This window comes from Temnothorax nylanderi, unplaced genomic scaffold, assembly GCF_030848795.1.
Source record: "Temnothorax nylanderi isolate EJ_2023f unplaced genomic scaffold, tnyl_v1.0 TNYL_tig0296_pilon, whole genome shotgun sequence".
NCBI lineage: Eukaryota > Metazoa > Arthropoda > Insecta > Hymenoptera > Formicidae > Temnothorax > Temnothorax nylanderi.
The window spans coordinates 73,149-90,940 of NW_027249358.1; the positions used below are offsets into that span (position 1 = coordinate 73,149).

The 17,792-nt window shown below is 40.3% G+C and overlaps 1 protein-coding gene across 10 annotated transcripts in view; it reads left to right on the plus strand.

Moving 5' to 3' along the window:
* The window catches only part of Gga (ADP-ribosylation factor-binding protein Gga), a 195,070-nt gene that overhangs the window by 57,713 nt on the left and 119,565 nt on the right, over positions 1–17,792 (plus strand). For 3 of the 10 annotated variants that reach the window (XM_071719466.1, XM_071719472.1, XM_071719467.1), the window contains one exon: positions 3,363–3,613. The exons of the other annotated variants lie outside the window; for them this stretch is intronic. In XM_071719466.1, the coding sequence (XP_071575567.1) occupies positions 3,363–3,512 (150 nt within the window). In that variant the 3' untranslated portion in view covers positions 3,513–3,613. Of the gene's footprint in view, positions 1–3,362; positions 3,614–17,792 lie in introns of those variants that run through there. 10 annotated transcript variants of the gene reach the window in all.

Genomic DNA, 17,792 nt, shown 5'->3' on the forward strand with positions numbered 1-17,792 from the left:
TGTAGAGAATTTCATGATCTTTCTTTTTTGTAACCACCTTAATTGACCTCCGAGCCATACAAAACGAGATTTTCGCAAAAAACTGATTTTTGTGACCTTTGACCTTGAATAACTTTTTTAGCACACCCGATATCGTTCTCTATTTTTAATATGTTATTTAAAACAACGAAATAAAGCGATTAAAAAAGAAAAAAGTAGTTTCTAATTTTTTTGCACAGAAAACCTAAAATGACTGGGCTATTCCCCCTATCATGCTGTCGCCTCGACTCAGCTACTCCGCTAGCGTATCCACACTCACTTCACACCTCGCTCTCCTTCTCACTCTCCTACTCCGTCCGCCTCTCTTCTCGCTCTGCCCTCGCTGACCCTCTCCCTCGCCGCGTCTTCCTTCCAAAATCTCCGTCATCCTAACCTCTCTCTGGCCTCCTCTTCTCCCGCTAATTCCTGGCGCTCCACTTCGCTTTCACCCTCGTCTCCAATCACTCCACCTCCTTTCGACTTTCTTCACACCTTCCTTCCTTCCTCCACCTTCCTTCTCACCCACAGAACCCTCTTTAACACCCTTTTCTTCCCTTTACAATTTTCACCTGTTCCCCGGCCGAGGGCTACGGGGGTCCTCCCAGAAAATGTTTTGTAAAATGTTTAAAATTATTTTTATCTTTTATACTATAAACTTTTATATTTATCTTTTATGCTTAATCTTAACTCAATCAAGTTTGAAAGAAACTAAATTACGTATTTATATGTACAGGGTGTTCCAAATCTATAGTACAATCTATTAATGGCAAATTACTAAAGTCATTCAGAGATAAAAATTCTAAATGCAGATACTGCAATAATTTTTAAATAGGAAGCATTAATTTAAAGTTGGCTAATCAAATTGCCCACATTATACAATAATGAATATGCTCAGTATAATTTACTGATTAATATTGATTAAAATTGTATAAAGATATTTATTCATAACATATTTCATGCGAAAATAACCCCGCACAATTCTTATGAAAAAAATCTTTTCGGCTAATTTGCTTGAATTTGTAATTTATTGTAGTTCTTGTGTTTGTGATGAAAAGTTTCACATTTCATCACGTTTCTATGATTAGTTTCTGTGAATTATAGGCATTTAAAAGTCTTCTTCACAAGAACCGTTCGTACGTTTGTCTACAGAAATCATGCGAGACAGTTCATAGCGCATAACGTATTCGAAATTTTAATCGGTAATATTTATGTTGCTATTAATATCAATATACATAATAGATGTTTAATGATATTAATTGTAGCTGAATGAAACTATGTTGAGAAGTGCTTTCAATATTATTGTAAGCAAAATTATTTAAAAACAGATTAATACCTTATAGCACCTTTATAATATGTAGCACATAATTTCTGTTTTGTGTGTTATTAAATGCAAGTTCTTGTGAAAACCAAATGCTTTATTTTGCTCAAGTGAGCTGTACACGTTCTTGCGAGCCGCTATTACTGTCCACATCAGGCAATTTTTACAACGTTATTTTTACGTACTATCGCAACTCGCTACTTACAACGACTGACTGACGAACGATGAATGCGCGAAAAGCGCCGGAAACGAACGAACGCGATGCGCTAGCGCCGCCTTACACACTAGTGTCGATGATTTTCGCGGTAACTTAAAACTATCCTTAACAGCTCGGCTCTCTTGAAAGGTTTCTTTTAAAGAATATTTGTCGGTGGGATATCTAAATTATCGTTGATAGAAAATACGCAAACACTACGTGCCGCTCGCTTGTATTGTCCTTGAGTGGTCTTCATGGTAACCACTCTAACTACACCGTCAATTCCTGGATGTACGCTAACAATCCGACCAATATGTCATTGAAGAGGCGGTGCTTGTGTTTCCTTTAGGAGGACCAACATTCCTTCTTGTAACCCACTCGGCATGTAATATTTCAAAGGCATTTCTGCAAAATTCCATTTGAAATATTACATCTCTCATTAATATTTCAGAAATTTTTCACGACCGTTTCTACATCATTTCGGCAATGTTTCAATGTCCGCAATTATTTCAAATGCGACCATGCTGAAAGATTTCGGCAATGTTATGAAGTATTTCTCAAATATATCTACGAAATATTGCGGAAACACTTCAGAGATGTTTCAAATACATTTTACATTAAAAAAATGTTTCGTATTAGCAAACAAAATTTTCTTACTGACGCAAAAACTATTTGTTGATATGTGAAAAATAAAATATTTTATTACCGGAACAAAAAAAAATATATTAAGCCGTATATGTGCGTATAGCCGTCGCGCGTTTGTCCGAAGAAATCCGCTCTCTCAACCGGTCACCCATCCAAGTAGTATACCGGCGCCTTGTCGCTTGACATCGATGATCGAACAGGGTAGTGGTGATCCTCTGACTCTGACGCTTCTTTCTTTCTTATACTTGCTTATTTTGGTGAGCATAAAGCTATCGCATAACAATATTAACAATACAGATATACGAATAAATCTTTTTTGCCAGTCAGCGTCGAATATTATTTTATATTAAATATGATTAAATATTTTATATTTTATATTAAAAATGCCATATGACAAAATTTGGAATATCAGAAAATTCTTAATAAAAGAGAAAAAATGCAATAATTATATAATAATAAATTTAATTTTTTATAAGTTCTAAAGTCTGTCAGCAACTTTTCGGAAATATTACAAATGCAATGTTGTATGTGAAACATTCAAAAATATAACGCGTGCAATGCAAACGTAATAATAGTTTTATCATGTATCAGAAATGTTTCTAAACCATTGCATCTGCAATATTTCTCCCGCAATATTGTAGAAAATTCACTGCCTGCAATTCAATTTTTCATTACCGACGCAATCTTTCGGAGATTTTTCACAGGTATTTTAGATGCGGTGTTGCGTTTGATATGTTATAGAAATATTATTCGTGCAAAGTAAACGTAATAGTGCTTTTGTAGTGCTTTGGAAATGTTTCTGAAATATTGCATCTGCTACATTTTTTTGCAATATTACAGAAACTTATAAATATTGTAAACAACTTTCTGAAAGATTTCAGACATATTGTTAATGCAATATTGCAAAAAACATGGTGCAGGTACATTTTTGAAATATTTTAGATGCATAGTTGCAAGTGAGATGTTAATGAAGTGTTTCTGCATTCTTTCCGAATATTTCAATATTTCAGCAACATAACATGCCGAGTGGGAAGTTACAATCTCCTTCTGTCCATTTATTTCTGCGTTGCAACTCCGTCAAATATTCTCGCTGCTAGCGATGCCAAAAATCTTGTCGCACCTTTTGCATGTGCTGCCAACGACTAAGGCGATTTTCTGATATATTTGTGTAATCTCTTTCTGCAGGTTGCAACAAAAAATCTCCCACAAGAAAATGAGAAGGTGTTAGGACAGATAAATCTTGAGGATCGTTCGAACCAGGAGTTAAAGGTCGGGACTTTAAGACTGCTTCAATACTCACAAGAAGAGTGTAACATTCTTCGAATGTTAACATAAGACCTTTAGTTATTGCATTGAAGTGATATTTCGTACGCTTTACAGCCGATTCCCATAAACCTTCAAAGTTTGGAGTCTTGGCGGAATAAAACTCCACTTGATTTTTTGTCTCGCTAGTTGCTCATGTATAGTTTTTCCTTCTTTCTTAAGAAACTCATATAGTTCGCTCAGCTCACGCTCTGCGCCTACAAAATTGGTACCATTATCCGAAAATATATGTGAACACATATCTCTGCGACCTGTGAAACGATGAAAAGCGGCCAGAAAATTCTCTGTCGTCAAACTTGTTATCATTTCTATATGAATGGCCTTGGTATTAAAACAAATGAATAAAGCAATATAGGCCTTCGAGACATAAATACGTCCTCGACGTTGACTCTCTCATATCTAGATAGGACCTGCGTAATCCACTCCGCAAATCGTAAATGGACGCATGAATCCGGTAATTCTTGCCTCTGGAAGATCTCCCATTTTAACTTGTACGCCCCTCGCGCGTAGTCGAAAGCAATTTAGGCAGGAACGAACAACCTTGCGTGCCTCCCGTCTAGCAGATAGAGGCCAGTATCTTTGCCTAATAGAGACCAATAATTGCTCCGTTCCGCAATGATGTAGTTTAACGTGTTTATCTCGAAATATCAAGCTTGTCACCCTGTGTTTTGCGGGCAATATTATTGGGTGTCTTGCTGCTTCTGGAATATTTGCCTGACTGTTAGCTGTTTTTGTAAAGTCTCTTCCAAGTCGTCCGTGCTTGTTTGCACGTCATCCATGTAGAAATCCTCTTCTAAAACTTGCGCTGCTCGTGGATACTGATCCTTGTTCTCTGATGCCAATTCTCTTAGACTGCTCATTGCCAAAAATGGTGCGCTATTCATTCAATATGTAACCGTCAGCAGGATGTATGTCTCCAGGGGAAAGTCTTCTGATTTTCTCCAAACTATTAGCTGGAGTTTGCTGTCTTCTTCAGTCATCCAAATCTGTCGGAACATCATAGCGATGTCTGCCGTTATCACGTACGTATGTAATCGAAATTTTATCAATATGTGCATCAAGTCATTCTGTAAATTCGGTGCTGCTAAGAGCATGTCATTCAATAACCGACCGTTGCTCGTCTCTGCCGATGCGTCGAATCACCTTGGTTGTGAGATGGTCCGGTCTCAAAACTGCGTGGTGTGGAAGGAAACATGTCACTCCGCTTTCCTTTAAAGTATTCCAATCCACTAGCTTCATGTATCCTCGTGCTTCATAATCTTCCATAAATCTCATGTATTCTTCCTTGAGAGCAGGTTGCCTTTTGAATCTTCGATCTAAAGCATAAAATCGCTGCACTGCATTTTCTCTGGAACTACCTTATCCTTGGATTGCCTTATCCTTGGGTAGGCTTACTATGAATCTTCCAGTAGGATCTCTGGAAACTGTCGATGCGAATTGTTCCTTGCAGTATTTTTCTTGTTCGGTTAATTGTCGAGGCTCTGGCACTTCCTTTTGAGTCCAGAATCTTTCAATCTGTTCGTTTAATGATTTATTAACAACCAATAGCGATGTGGAAGTTACGTTTGCCTTTGCGTCAATGAGCTCGCCTCCAATTATCCACCCGAGTTGTGTTTTCTGCCAAATTGGACTTCCCTTTGCCATCTTGATCTGTCCAACGCACAATAGACTCCAAAAGAGGCCTGCCTATGACCACCTATGACAAGATCCACCTTGCCTGGTTTATCAAAATTAGGATCTGCTAGTTTTTGATCCTTGGAAATGTTGAGAAACTTTCTGTTTATTTTGAACTGCGGTAATCGTTCTGTGATTGTTGGAAGCACCAAGCAATCCAGATTAGCCTTAAACCCAGAGTGTTGTGATTCGATGCATATCCTTGTTGCGAGCTGAGTATTTGTTGCCATCTGCATAATACCGTTGATGGCCTGTTTTTACGTTCTGCATGGAAGTTGTAGTTTAGATAAAAATCTTCGGTGATAAAATGCGATTGCGAGCCTGGATCCAACAGCGCTCTGCATGTCTGTCGATTGCCCTTTCGATCTCGGACGTACACTTGTGCTGTAGACAAGATAACTTGCGACGTTCTTATCTTCACGATGATCCTTGTTTGCGATGCGAATATTTGAATTCGCCAAAGCGTGCGTATTCCGAACAGTGCATGACCACTGATTCTTCTGCCGTTCCTGAGTTCTTCTGCGACGAAGTATCGGACTCCTTGATTTCCGATTTATTGCTATTTGCTTGCTCCATATGCAAAAGTGTGTTGTGCGGCTTTGAGCACAAGCGACAAGTAGAGGACTTACAATCCTTGGCGTAATGTCCTGCTCTGAGACAATTTATACATAGTTGTCTCTTCCTGATTTCCGCTCGCCTATCTTGAGCAGAAAGCTTCAAAAACTCCGTGCAGTCATATAAACGATGGCTCTCCTTGCATAAGCTACATGCCTGCGAAGTAGTGGTTGCTACCGTGACGCGTTTGTCTGGTTTCTTGCTTGTGTTGCTTTTGGATCCCACATCTAGCTTGGCTTTATTATTGTCTAGCATTTCCAATATGCGGCATCTCTCACTTAAGAATTTTAGGAATTCTTCAATGGTTGGCATGCGATCTGGCTCTTGCTGCCCTACTTCCTCTTCCCATGCATGTTGGGTATGATGATCGAGCTTGCTTCTCGCTAAAAAAATAATCAAAGTAGCCTACTAATCTGTTGGCTGTCCTAACTAGAGCTCTCGAATACACGTGTATCAGACTACACGTGTAATCCGTGTATTTAAATTTTCCGTGTTTTAAACCGTGTACATCAATTTAAGAAACTTTTATTCACGTTGTTGTGTAGGAGGCTGAGGTTCACAAAATAAATACTTCGCAGGATACCAATGATACGTCCGTTTATTGCTGACTCCGGATTGCTTCTGGTCGGAGCACCGGATACGGGGGAGGGCCGGAGCATCGGCTCCGATTCTCGGTTCTCGCACGCCTTATTGGTACTTGTCGCGCCCGCTCGCGACTATGCCAAGCACTACATTGTGGCCGTCGCGACCGCGCGCGAATCCTGACATTCTCGGGAACGGCCAACATAACATTTTCCCTCCCCGCAAGAGGAAACTGCCTATCGACGCCCAGATCTGGGATCTACATATCTCTCTGGCGGTCTCTTATTTCGGACTGGTCGTTCCCTTGGCTGTCCTGAGTCCGGGGATCTTGCTTCCCTCACCGGAGGCTGTTGCAGAGCTTCCGGTCCTTGCTCTTCTTCTTGGTCGCGACTTGGTTCCGCTGCATCGCCCGGTGCAGCTGGCTCCTCTTTCGCCTCTGGCTCGTCATCGTACACCCCCGTGTACGGTTCTATTTGACGGCTTCCTTGCTCTCCTCTCTTGCGGATCTGGTCGACGTGACGCTCCCAGGTCCTGCCATCTTCCAGTTTAATCTTATAATGTAGTTTGCCTAAACGTTGTACAATTTTTCCGAATTTCCATTTAATCTTACTATTATAGTTACGGCATATCACACTCTCTCCCACCGTAAATTCACGCGATTTTTTATTAATATTAGTGTTAACGCTTTTCTTGGGTGACTCAGGTATACATAAAGTAAATTCTGTACGCATTTTTCGCTTAAACATTCTCTCGAACGGAGTCACTCCTGTAACGCAATGTGGTGTGGTTCTATATTGAACTAAGAAATTGTGTAACGCGTTTTCTAAAGTTGTTCCCTTACTATTAGGGTCCGTAAGTATTTTCTTTAAGGAGTTTTTCAACGTTTGAACGAATCTCTCCGCTTGCCCATTGGTTGCTGGGTGGTACGGAGCTGTAAACTTTGGGGTGATCCCCTGAGATTCTAAGAATTGTGTAAACTCTGCAGAACGAAAATTACGGCCATTATCCATGACCATAGTTTTTAGAATACCGTAATCAGTGAAAATCTCCTTACATACTTTAATCGTGGTTTCCGCGGTTATGTTTTTGACCATTCGCACAAACGGCCATTTCGAAAATGCGTCTACAAATACAAAAAAATACGTGCTCATGTAGGGCCCCGCGTAATCCACGTGGACACGCTCGAACGGTGCCCCGGCTGGTTCCCATTCGTGTATTTCCGCCTTCGGTGGGTTATTACGCATGGTGTTACATATATCGCAGTTCCTTGCTAACTTCTCTATCGCTTTGTCTATACCAGGCCACCAGTACAAACTCCTAGCTAAAGCTTTCATTTTAACTACCCCGAAATGGTTTTTATGTAATTCCCGGAGGATTCGATCGCGCATTTGACTAGGGATTACTACCTTTCCATTGCACAAAAGTACGCCCTGCTGCACACTATATGCTGCTTGATTTATGTTGAAACGCATTTGTACGGGTATCTCTTTCTTTTCGCGTATGGCCGTTAGGAGACTCTTCAATTGCACATCCTCTACTGTAGCCCCAGCAATTTTATCCGCGGATACGGGCATTTCGTGTAAAATTCCTATTTCGTAAATATCTACTACATCGTGTTCCGCAGTTGTAGTTGTGCTCATCGGTAACCGTGATAAACAATCCGCATTTGCATTCTGTTTAGAGTTTTTGTACTTAATTTCGAATGAGAAACTCTGTAGGAATATTGCGTAATGTTGCATCCGCATAGCCGAGTAAGCGGGTAAAGCTTTTGACGGCGCGAAAATCTGTACTAAGGGTTTATGATCTGTGTATAATGTAAACTTGTTACCGTAAAGGTACTGATGAAACTTCTTTACTCCAAAGATTATAGCGTAAGCTTCTTTGTCGATTTGAGCGTAACGTTGTTGCGTTTTAGACAGCGACTGTGAGGCATATTGCAGTACGCGTTCGGTGCCATCGGGGTAACGGTGTGATAACACCGCCCCTACTCCGTACGGGCTAGCATCGGTAGCTAAAATTAACGGTAACTTTGGGTCAAAGTGAGCTAAAACCGTATCACTTTTGAAACTCTTTCTCGCGCCTTCAAAAGCCTCATCGCATTTGTGAGTCCATTTGAAAGGGACTCCCTTTTGTAATAAGTCATGTAATGGCGTGAGCATCGTGCTTAGGTTCCTAATGAACCGCCCGTAATAATTGACCATTCCCAAAAATGATCGCAATTCGGTAATGTCTTTCGGCCTAGGCATGCGGTCAATGGCCTGCATTTTATCTGTAGTTTTATGTATTCCCGATCGGTCAATTCGATATCCGCAATAATGTATACTATCCTGTAGGAACTCGCTTTTGCTTTCGTTTATCCTAATGTTAGCGTCACCCAGGCGTTGCAATACTTGTTTCAGGCGTTGTAAATGAATTTCCTCGGTAGGACCTGTGACTCGAATGTCATCTAAAAATACCGTAACCCCCTCGATACCCTGCAACAAGTTTTCCATTTCGCTCTGCCAAATGGCCGGCGCTGATGCGTTTCCATACATTAAGCGTGTGCTTCGGAAAAGGCCTCTATGCGTATTTAGAGTGAGTAATTCTCGATCTTCTTCCCGAACTTCTAGTTGCAAATATGCTTGTTGCAAGTCTATCTTGGAGAATTTTTTTCCGCCCGCCATATTCGCGAATAATGTATCAGTTGTAGGCAACGGGTGCTCATCGATTAGTAAGCACGGGTTGATAGTGACGCTAAAATCCCCGCATAGACGTACCGTATTGTCCTTTTTCAACACCGGCACAATGGGGGTAGCCCATGTCGATGTGTTTACTTTCTCAAGGACGCCTTTTGAAACGAGCGATTGTAACTCCTGGTCGACCAGAGGTAAAAGCTTGAAAGGCACGGTGCGTGCTTTGAGAAACACCGGTTTAACGTTGTCTTTCAAGGTGAGTTTTGCTTGTAAACCTCTTATTTTGGTCGAGTGTGGATCTAATTTATTCCGATATTGTTGTAATAGTTCTGTAATTTTGCATTCCGTATCATTACGTGACATATTTACTGTATTAACGGTATCTGTTAGACGTATGTGCAATTGCCGAATCCACTCACGGCCTAACAATGATTCGCGCTCGACATTCGAAACGTACAAATTTAATTTGATTTTAGTTTCTCGCCAGCTAACCATCACGGGTACTACGCCCACAATCTTAATCGGCGTTTTGCAAAAGGTAATTAATTGTAACGTAGTCGGTTGTAATCGTTTGAATGGGAATAAATCCTGTAACGTGTGTGTACTCACGATGGTTACCGCAGCTCCGCTATCAACTTCGAAACGCAAGGGTTTGCCATCGACGGTAATTGTCTCAAAAAACTTTTCTCTGAACTCCGGGTGTTCCACGACTAATATTTCCTCTACTTGGTTTGCGGGCGCGCGTTTCGCCGCCATACACACTTTACGCAGGTGGCCTGGTGTCCCGCAATTGTGACATTTAACGCTTCTATCGAGTGTACATTTTGTAGCTAAATGACTACCGCCGCATCTGAAACAGGAAATATTAGAATTTGTGTTTGTACTCGCGTTCGCTTTAACGCCATTAACCGATTCGCCTCTCCCTTTTGAGGGCTTCGCTGGGGGCTTCCGCTTCCGCTGCATTTTCTTCTCCGTCTTCCTGTCCTTGGATCCAATGTATTCGACGCTCGTCGATCCATTTTGTAGTTGTAGGGTGTCCTTCTCCGATAACTCCATCGAGGTAGCCACTTGGATCGCCTTCCCGAACGTTAAATCCTTCATTTCCAGTAATCTGGATTGCGCTCGGCTGCTCGCCAACCCGAAAACGAACTGATTTCGTAAGGCTGTTTTCAGGTACGCCCCAAAATTGCAGCGCGCGCTTAATTTATGAAGCGCGGCCACGTAGTCTTTAACACTTTCGCTGTCTTTTTGTTTCCGTTGGTGGAAACGAAAGTTTTCGGCGATCTCTCAGGGGCTCAGGTGCGTAGAATTCCGCTAAATTCATCACTAGCGTGTCGAAGGTAGCAGTGTACGGGTCCGCCGGCGCCAGTTTATTACAGATGACATCAAAAGCCGACGCCCCAATGAAGTGTAGCAAATACAGGACTTGTTGCTCCGTAGGTATTTTAAAAATTTTTACCGCAGCTTGAAAACGTTGGAGCCACCTCGCCCACTCCGTCGTGGTCGGATCAAAGACTTCGATGCTAAAATTGCCATGTAATACCACGGCCGCCATGGTTCAAGGTGACCTCAGTAACTCGCGGCACGACTCGGTTTCTCGAACGTCGTAGAATGTAACGGACAAATGTATCCTGGCAATCCGAAATTACCCGTAACGCAAAAGGTAGTTCCGTACCCGGTGTACCGGCTTGAAAAATCGCAGACGATCTCCCCCGTATTGGGATTGCTCGTGAGAAGATGTAACTTGGTATCCGGTGGACCGGCTCGAGCTTTTCGAAAGCTCTCGAACAATGTAATGGGCGCCACGTGTGCACGTAATGGCGCTCCACGATCGTACTCACACGTGCTTCGGATCTTGCCGTGCTTTTGCGCGGCTCCGGATCTGGTCTAGCTTTCGCGCGATTCCTTTCTCGGGCTAGTACGCGCTTCTCACCAGCTGCGGGAGAGATCCCATCCTCGTCGCCAATTCTCTGTAGTGTAGGAGGCTGAGGTTCACAAAATAAATACTTCGCAGGATACCAATGATACGTCCGTTTATTGCTGACTCCGGATTGCTTCTGGCCGGAGCACCGGATACGGGGGAGGGCCGGAGCATCGGCTCCGATTCTCGGTTCTCGCACGCCTTATTGGTACTTGTCGCGCCCGCTCGCGACTATGCCAAGCACTACATTGTGGCCGTCGCGACCGCGCGCGAATCCTGACATTCTCGGGAACGGCCAACATAACACACGTGTATCCGTGTACGTGTACACGCGTACACGTGTACACGTGTATCCGTGTATGTGATACGTGTACACGTGTATGTGATACGTGTATACGTGTATCCGTGTATGTGATACGTGTACACGTGTATGTGATACGTGTATACGTGTACCCGTGTATGTGATACGTATACACGTGTATGTTCACATAAATGAAGATGAAATATGTGTATGTAGTATGTACACGGGTTAAAACACAATAAAGCTAAATACATAGCAATTGTTATTGTTATTTATTTACTGGCGAAACAAAAACACTTTATTGTCTAAATACATAGGTTACACGCAACATCTATTGTCAATGTATAAGTGTGTGTGAATAAATACATTTATTATAATAAGCGACATATATATTACGGAAAAATAATATTTATTAATATTTTTTTTTCTTAACTTATCATAAATTTCGAAAATGTAGAAAATTGTATCTATGAAAGTAGACTTCTATTTTGGTATAAAAAAACTAACATATTTACATTTTCTGGCAGTAAAGAACTTCTTTTTGAAGTAATTATATTACCAGCCGTTGAGAAACATTGCTCTGAGCTTGCAGAAGATGCCGGTATACTCAAATATCTTCTGGCAAGATATGAAATAGCAGGAAATTTATCCTTCCGAATATTCCACCACTCAAATGGATCCAAATCAAATCTTAGTTGCGGTTCAGACAGATAACGTTGCCATTGCGTATCAATGTCATTATTATTGATTTCTTGCTGATAAAGGAACTCCAAAGCACTATTTTTTGTGGTAACTTTGGAGCACGTGTCTTCGACAGGAGATACTTCCTGTAGCATGTATTTCACATGACCTCTAATCTCTAATCTCGCCTCAAAAGGTTCATGATCCAAGTCTTTAAATCTTGGATCCATCATTGAAGCAATCTGTCTCGCTGTAATGTTGTTGGAGGTCCATGTTAAGTCGAAACGTTGTGTGATTTCATTTGCGATTATTTCCTTGGCGTTCTTTATCATTACATCATCCTCATCGCGAATTTGCATGTGGTTCTGAAGTGTCTTTTGTAGGACAGGACGAACCATGGATACAGGAGAACTGTTGTCGCCACATAAAACCGTAGTTGCCAATTGCAGAGGTTTTAACAATGTCAAAAGCGCCTCTATGAGTGTACATTCTCTCTCGCTTATTTCTAAGCTTTCGGCTACCGAAGCTGTGGTACTACGACGATCTGTCAATACATTTATGACAGGGATTCGGTTCTGAAGAAGTCGCTCGAGCATAAAGTATGACGAGTTCCATCTTGTCTTGCAACTCTGTAAAAGACTCATCGTAGGTAGACCGAGCTGCTCTTGTTTATCTTGAAGCGCGTATTTTGCCACATTTGAGTGTTTAAAGTGTGAAACAATTTTGCTGGATTTCACAAGCAGTTTTTCAATATCACCTCCAACGAGCGCTTTGTTAACCGCTAGCTGGAGACTATGAGCAGCACAAGTGAAACCAAACTTTTCTGAAATTTGCTGGAGTGAGTAGCGTTTACAATATTTGTGGCATTATCGGTGACTACTGCCATGACTTTCTCATTAATGTTCCATTTAACGAATAATTCCTCCATTCGACTGGCCAAATTTGCTGCTGTGTGACGCTCCTCCATTTCGTATACTCCAAGAGTGAAGCATTTAGGAGTCCAATTCTCATCCAACATGTGAGCGATTAGAGTGACATAAGAATGCTGTGTTAAAGAAGACCAGCAATCAGTAGTGCATGAAACAGCAACAGCATCTTTCAGCGCGACTTTAATTTTCTCCTCAACATTATCCTTTAAAAGATTCAACCTTTTTTTTAGGGCTTCATCTTTACATGGAGAATAGCCTGGGACCACTGCGGTCATAAATTGCCGGAAGCCCTCGCTAGAGCAAAAAGAGATCGGCATTTGGTTGATTGCAATCATTTTAGCCAATGCTTGGTGTATGAGTTCCTTTCGCTCTGCATTGCAAACAATGTTGGTTTGTAATGTTTGTATGTTGCGCTGCTTCCGTCGGCGTTTCGGAATTGATTGAGAAGACGAACTTGATGGGGAGAGATCAGCTATCTGATCTTGTTCAATGTCTGTATTGTCTCTAATATTATTTTGTTGTTCTTCAACGCTCGTGTTTTCTTCATGATCTGATGGATCGTGCCTGTAATTTATTTTAATATAAAAAGCATTTGTCATTTAGAGTAAATTTATTTATTTATCAAATCATTAGAGAAAGCCATTTACGGTCTGACTGGATCTTGGTAGCCTAATAACATTTTTGTGTGAATTATTGTATAAATTTTCCAACATAATAACTGCGCGCCGAACATTTTGTCAGTCTTAAAACACAGCTTTTGTTGGAGCAGTAAATTCACATGTTTAAATCGATAATCAATTTAACTTGTGATGCTAACAAGCATCACGCCCGTCACGGTATGAGGGAAGCAATAAATTCTTTACAGTGTTTTAATAATGATGCTTATTAGCATCGTAAGTTAAATCGATTATATCGATTTAAATATGTGAATTTACTGCTTCAACAGAAGCTGTGTTTTAAGACTGACAAAAATATTCGGCGCGCAGTTATTGTGTCGGAAAATGTATACAATAATTCACACAGAAATATTATTAGGCTACCAAGATCCAGTCAGACCGTAAATGGCTTTCTCCAATGATTTGATTGTATATCTTAACGGTTTTGTTCACTTATTAATATTATTTATTTATGTTCAATTAAATTTATTTATATTCAATTAAAGTTACTTGCATGCGCAAGTCATATTTATATAAATGTTTCTTTATTAAGTAGCAAAATAATTTTTCGTTTGCGGTATAAAATAATAATAAATATTTAAGAAGAAACTAACTGTGTGTGTGTGTGTGTGTGTGTGTGTGTGTGTGTGTGTGTGTGTGTGTGTGTGTGTGTGTGTGTGTGTGTGTGTGTGTGTTCTCTAGATGCTGTGTTGCTTTCCTTGTAAACACCATGAATTGTCATTAAATGTCTTCCCAAAGATCCGATAGTACCGCCAGTGCAGGAGAATTCATTGTCGTCTGTGTCATCGCATAATTCACAATATGCTTTATCACCTTTACGGGTAGCGTACTGCCAAACCCAACTTTTGCGAAGCTTCATGCTGCTTGTCCAATAATCACATGAATTGTGATCTCATCCAACAGACAGAGTTTGTCTCCACGCGATTGAAGATACAAAGGAACAAATAACAGTTATTTTGAAGGTGCTGCCAGAAAATGTCGATGTTAGTTTTTTTATACCAAAATAGAAGTTGACAATAGATGTTGCGTGTAACCTATGTATTTAGCTTTATTGTGTTTCAAGGTTTCAACCCGTGTATTTATTTTCATTTATATGTATACATACACGTGTATACGTATCACATACACGGGTACACGTGTATACGTGTCACATACACGGATACACGTGTACACGTGTCACATACACGGATACACGTGTACACGTGTCACATACACGGATACACGTGTACACGTGTACACGTACACGAATATTCGTGTACATGTGTCACGTGCATAAGTACACGTGAATAAAGGTTTCTTAAATCCGTGTACACGGGTCACGTGTACACGTGAATATTGAAACACGCGGCCAATCGAGAGCTCTAGTCCTAACACTTCTAGTGCTTTAAGATGTGTACGAAGATGCATGATAAATTGTCTCATTGACGTGTGCTTATCCCTTGTTATTGCTGGGAATTCTAACAATTGTGCGAGATGACTGTTTATCATCAGCCTTTTATTACCATAATGACTCGTTAATAAGTCCCACGCTACTAGATAGTTTGCTGCTAACGTGTTTAAACCGCTTATAGCTTGCAACGCTTCATCTTTCAGTCAACTACGCAGATACTGAAATTTCTGCACTGCTGTCAACTTATGATTGTTGTGAATTAAAGACTCGAACGCATCTTTGAACAGCATCTATTGGTCGTACTCATCTCCGAATATCGGTAATTTCACGTCAATACTACCTGGTGGTGGACGTATTTCATCTTCTTGCCTTACAGGTTGCTGCGGTGCTGGAGCTATTAATTCCATTATGGTATACGCCTTGTCTAGCGCCTTGTAGTACGAATCCTCAAATACCTGTCGTTCTCCTTGCTCGTTGCGTGACTGCTTCCACCTCATCTTCGGCGCTTTTCAGGACCTCTAACTGCGTCTGATTACTATCAAATGCGGCCCACAACTCTTGTAGCTTGGCCACTCGTGATTGCGCTTGTGCATATGTTACGTCTGGCGTCGACGTTAGAAACGTGTTTATTCTAGTAACCTGCCCCTTTATAACTGAACACGCACTGCCTTTAACCTCTTTAACTCTGTCATCTCGTTTGCAGGTTAGAAACTTCGAAGCAAACGCTACCGACCTTGAGTACGCGCGTTTTTCGCGTCCGACGACGGCTTGTATATAACCTTAACCAATCAACGCCCAATATGGCGGATGCTTTGTGCGTTACGGCGGTGCACCGTTACGACGATTAATGCGGTGCCGAATCTACACTTCGCGATCTGCTTTCCGCGAAATGCCTCTTCGATCTATACGAATTGAACGATCCTACTTGCGAGGATGTTCATAATGCTCACGAATGCCGAGTACTCTTCGTGTGGTACTGACAGCCTCTCGCACTTTCTACCGGCTTGTATTCGTGTCCTTGCGATAATGCTTACTCGAGCCCGACGTTGGGCGTCAATGTTTTGTGTGTTATTAAGGCTGCGGTCCACTTGACGCTACAAATGCTTTGGAGCGTTCTTCTTCTCCTTCTTTCTTCATTGAAAGAAAAGAGAAGAGGAATGCTTCGAAGCATTTGTAGCGTCAAGTGGACCGCAGCCTAAATGCAAGTTCTTGTGAAAATGCTTTATTTTGCTCAAGTGAGCTTACAACACGTTCTTGCGAGCCGCTATTACCGTCCATCAGGCAAATTTTACAACGCTATTCTTACGTGCTATCGCGACTCGCTACTTACAACGACTGACTGACAAACGATGAATGCGCGGAAAGCGCCGGAAACGAACGAACGCGATGCGCTAGCGCCGCCTTACACACTAGTGTCGATGATTTTCGCGGTAACTTAAAACTATCCTTAACAATTTCGATATACTGTATCTGAACATTTAAATCTCTGGGTAGTTTGACCAACTTAAACGCTTTCTATTTAAAAACTATTATATAGATCCGACATTTTAATATTAAATTTTTTGCCACCAAATGACGTTAAGAATCTGTCCCATTAGTAAAAGATGTGGTAGGTCAGGGGATAGAAATATTCGATTCTAAATCAATTTTTTAAATAATCGATTTTTCCTTGACAAAAAATTGATTTTTTGTATTCAACTTTAATACAAATCGATTATTTGAGTAAAGAATTTTTAATAAAGAAGCTGATTTGTTAATACAAAATGTCTTTATATTAGTTTTACTTGAATATTTTACTTTTATATGTAGAGTATGTACGTTTAATTTTTACACTTTATTATTTTATCTTTTTTTATACATTCTGATAAAATTTAAAATATCTTGTCAAATTCTTTTAATTTATATTATTTTTTTTTGTATTGCCCCAAAAGAGATATTAATACTTTTACACGCAAAATGGACAAAAATCAATTTATATATAAAACAAGCTGTTTTTATTTTAACAAAATAAGGTCTTACAAGATAAAATAATCTTTAAATCTTGAAAATGATATTATCTAAACTGAAGTTAATCTTTTTATTTGAAGCAATATAACTCTGATTTTAACTCTTAGCTGACACCAGAATCACATAGCTGGCACTGGGACGTACTATAGGGAGCTTAAATTAGAGCTTAGTGATATAAAGGGGCTTAAATTTGAGCTAAATTAGGCGTTTAATACACACAATGCCAGCTAAGGGTTAAATGTGTTAATAATAATAATTTTTTAAAATAATCATTAAGAAAACCTTAAAATGGGTCATTCTATATAGGTATTACATGTAAAAAGTATATTGTGTTAATATACAGAGTTTACCAAAAATACGGAAACCCTTAATTTTACGAATACTTATGAATACTATACTATGCATTTTACAAAAAAATATTTTAGACAAAAGTTGTAGGGTTTAAAAAGATCTATTTACCTATCAGTTTGACCTTAGGCGACATTATTAAAGTCAAGTCAGGGTCACTATAATTTGTTTAAATTGGATCCCTTATTTTTTATTGCATACTCTTATAGCCCTTGTCAAGACGGTTTCAAAACACTATAATAGAGCTCTCTTTCGTTAAGAATTTCCTGAGATATTTTAAATTTTGTCATGATATTTTTAATATAAAATATCTTGTAAAGTATTTACTTTTTGATGACTATGGCGCGGTGTAGCCACTTATTAATCGGCCTCGCTGGCCGTGTGTTCGCTCGCTTGCAGAGGATAGGAGGCGCAGTGTAGTGGAGCCGTGAATAACGAGATAGTCCAGTCACTATGTACAAAAAAAACGGATTATAAAAGACATAATTCTGACCC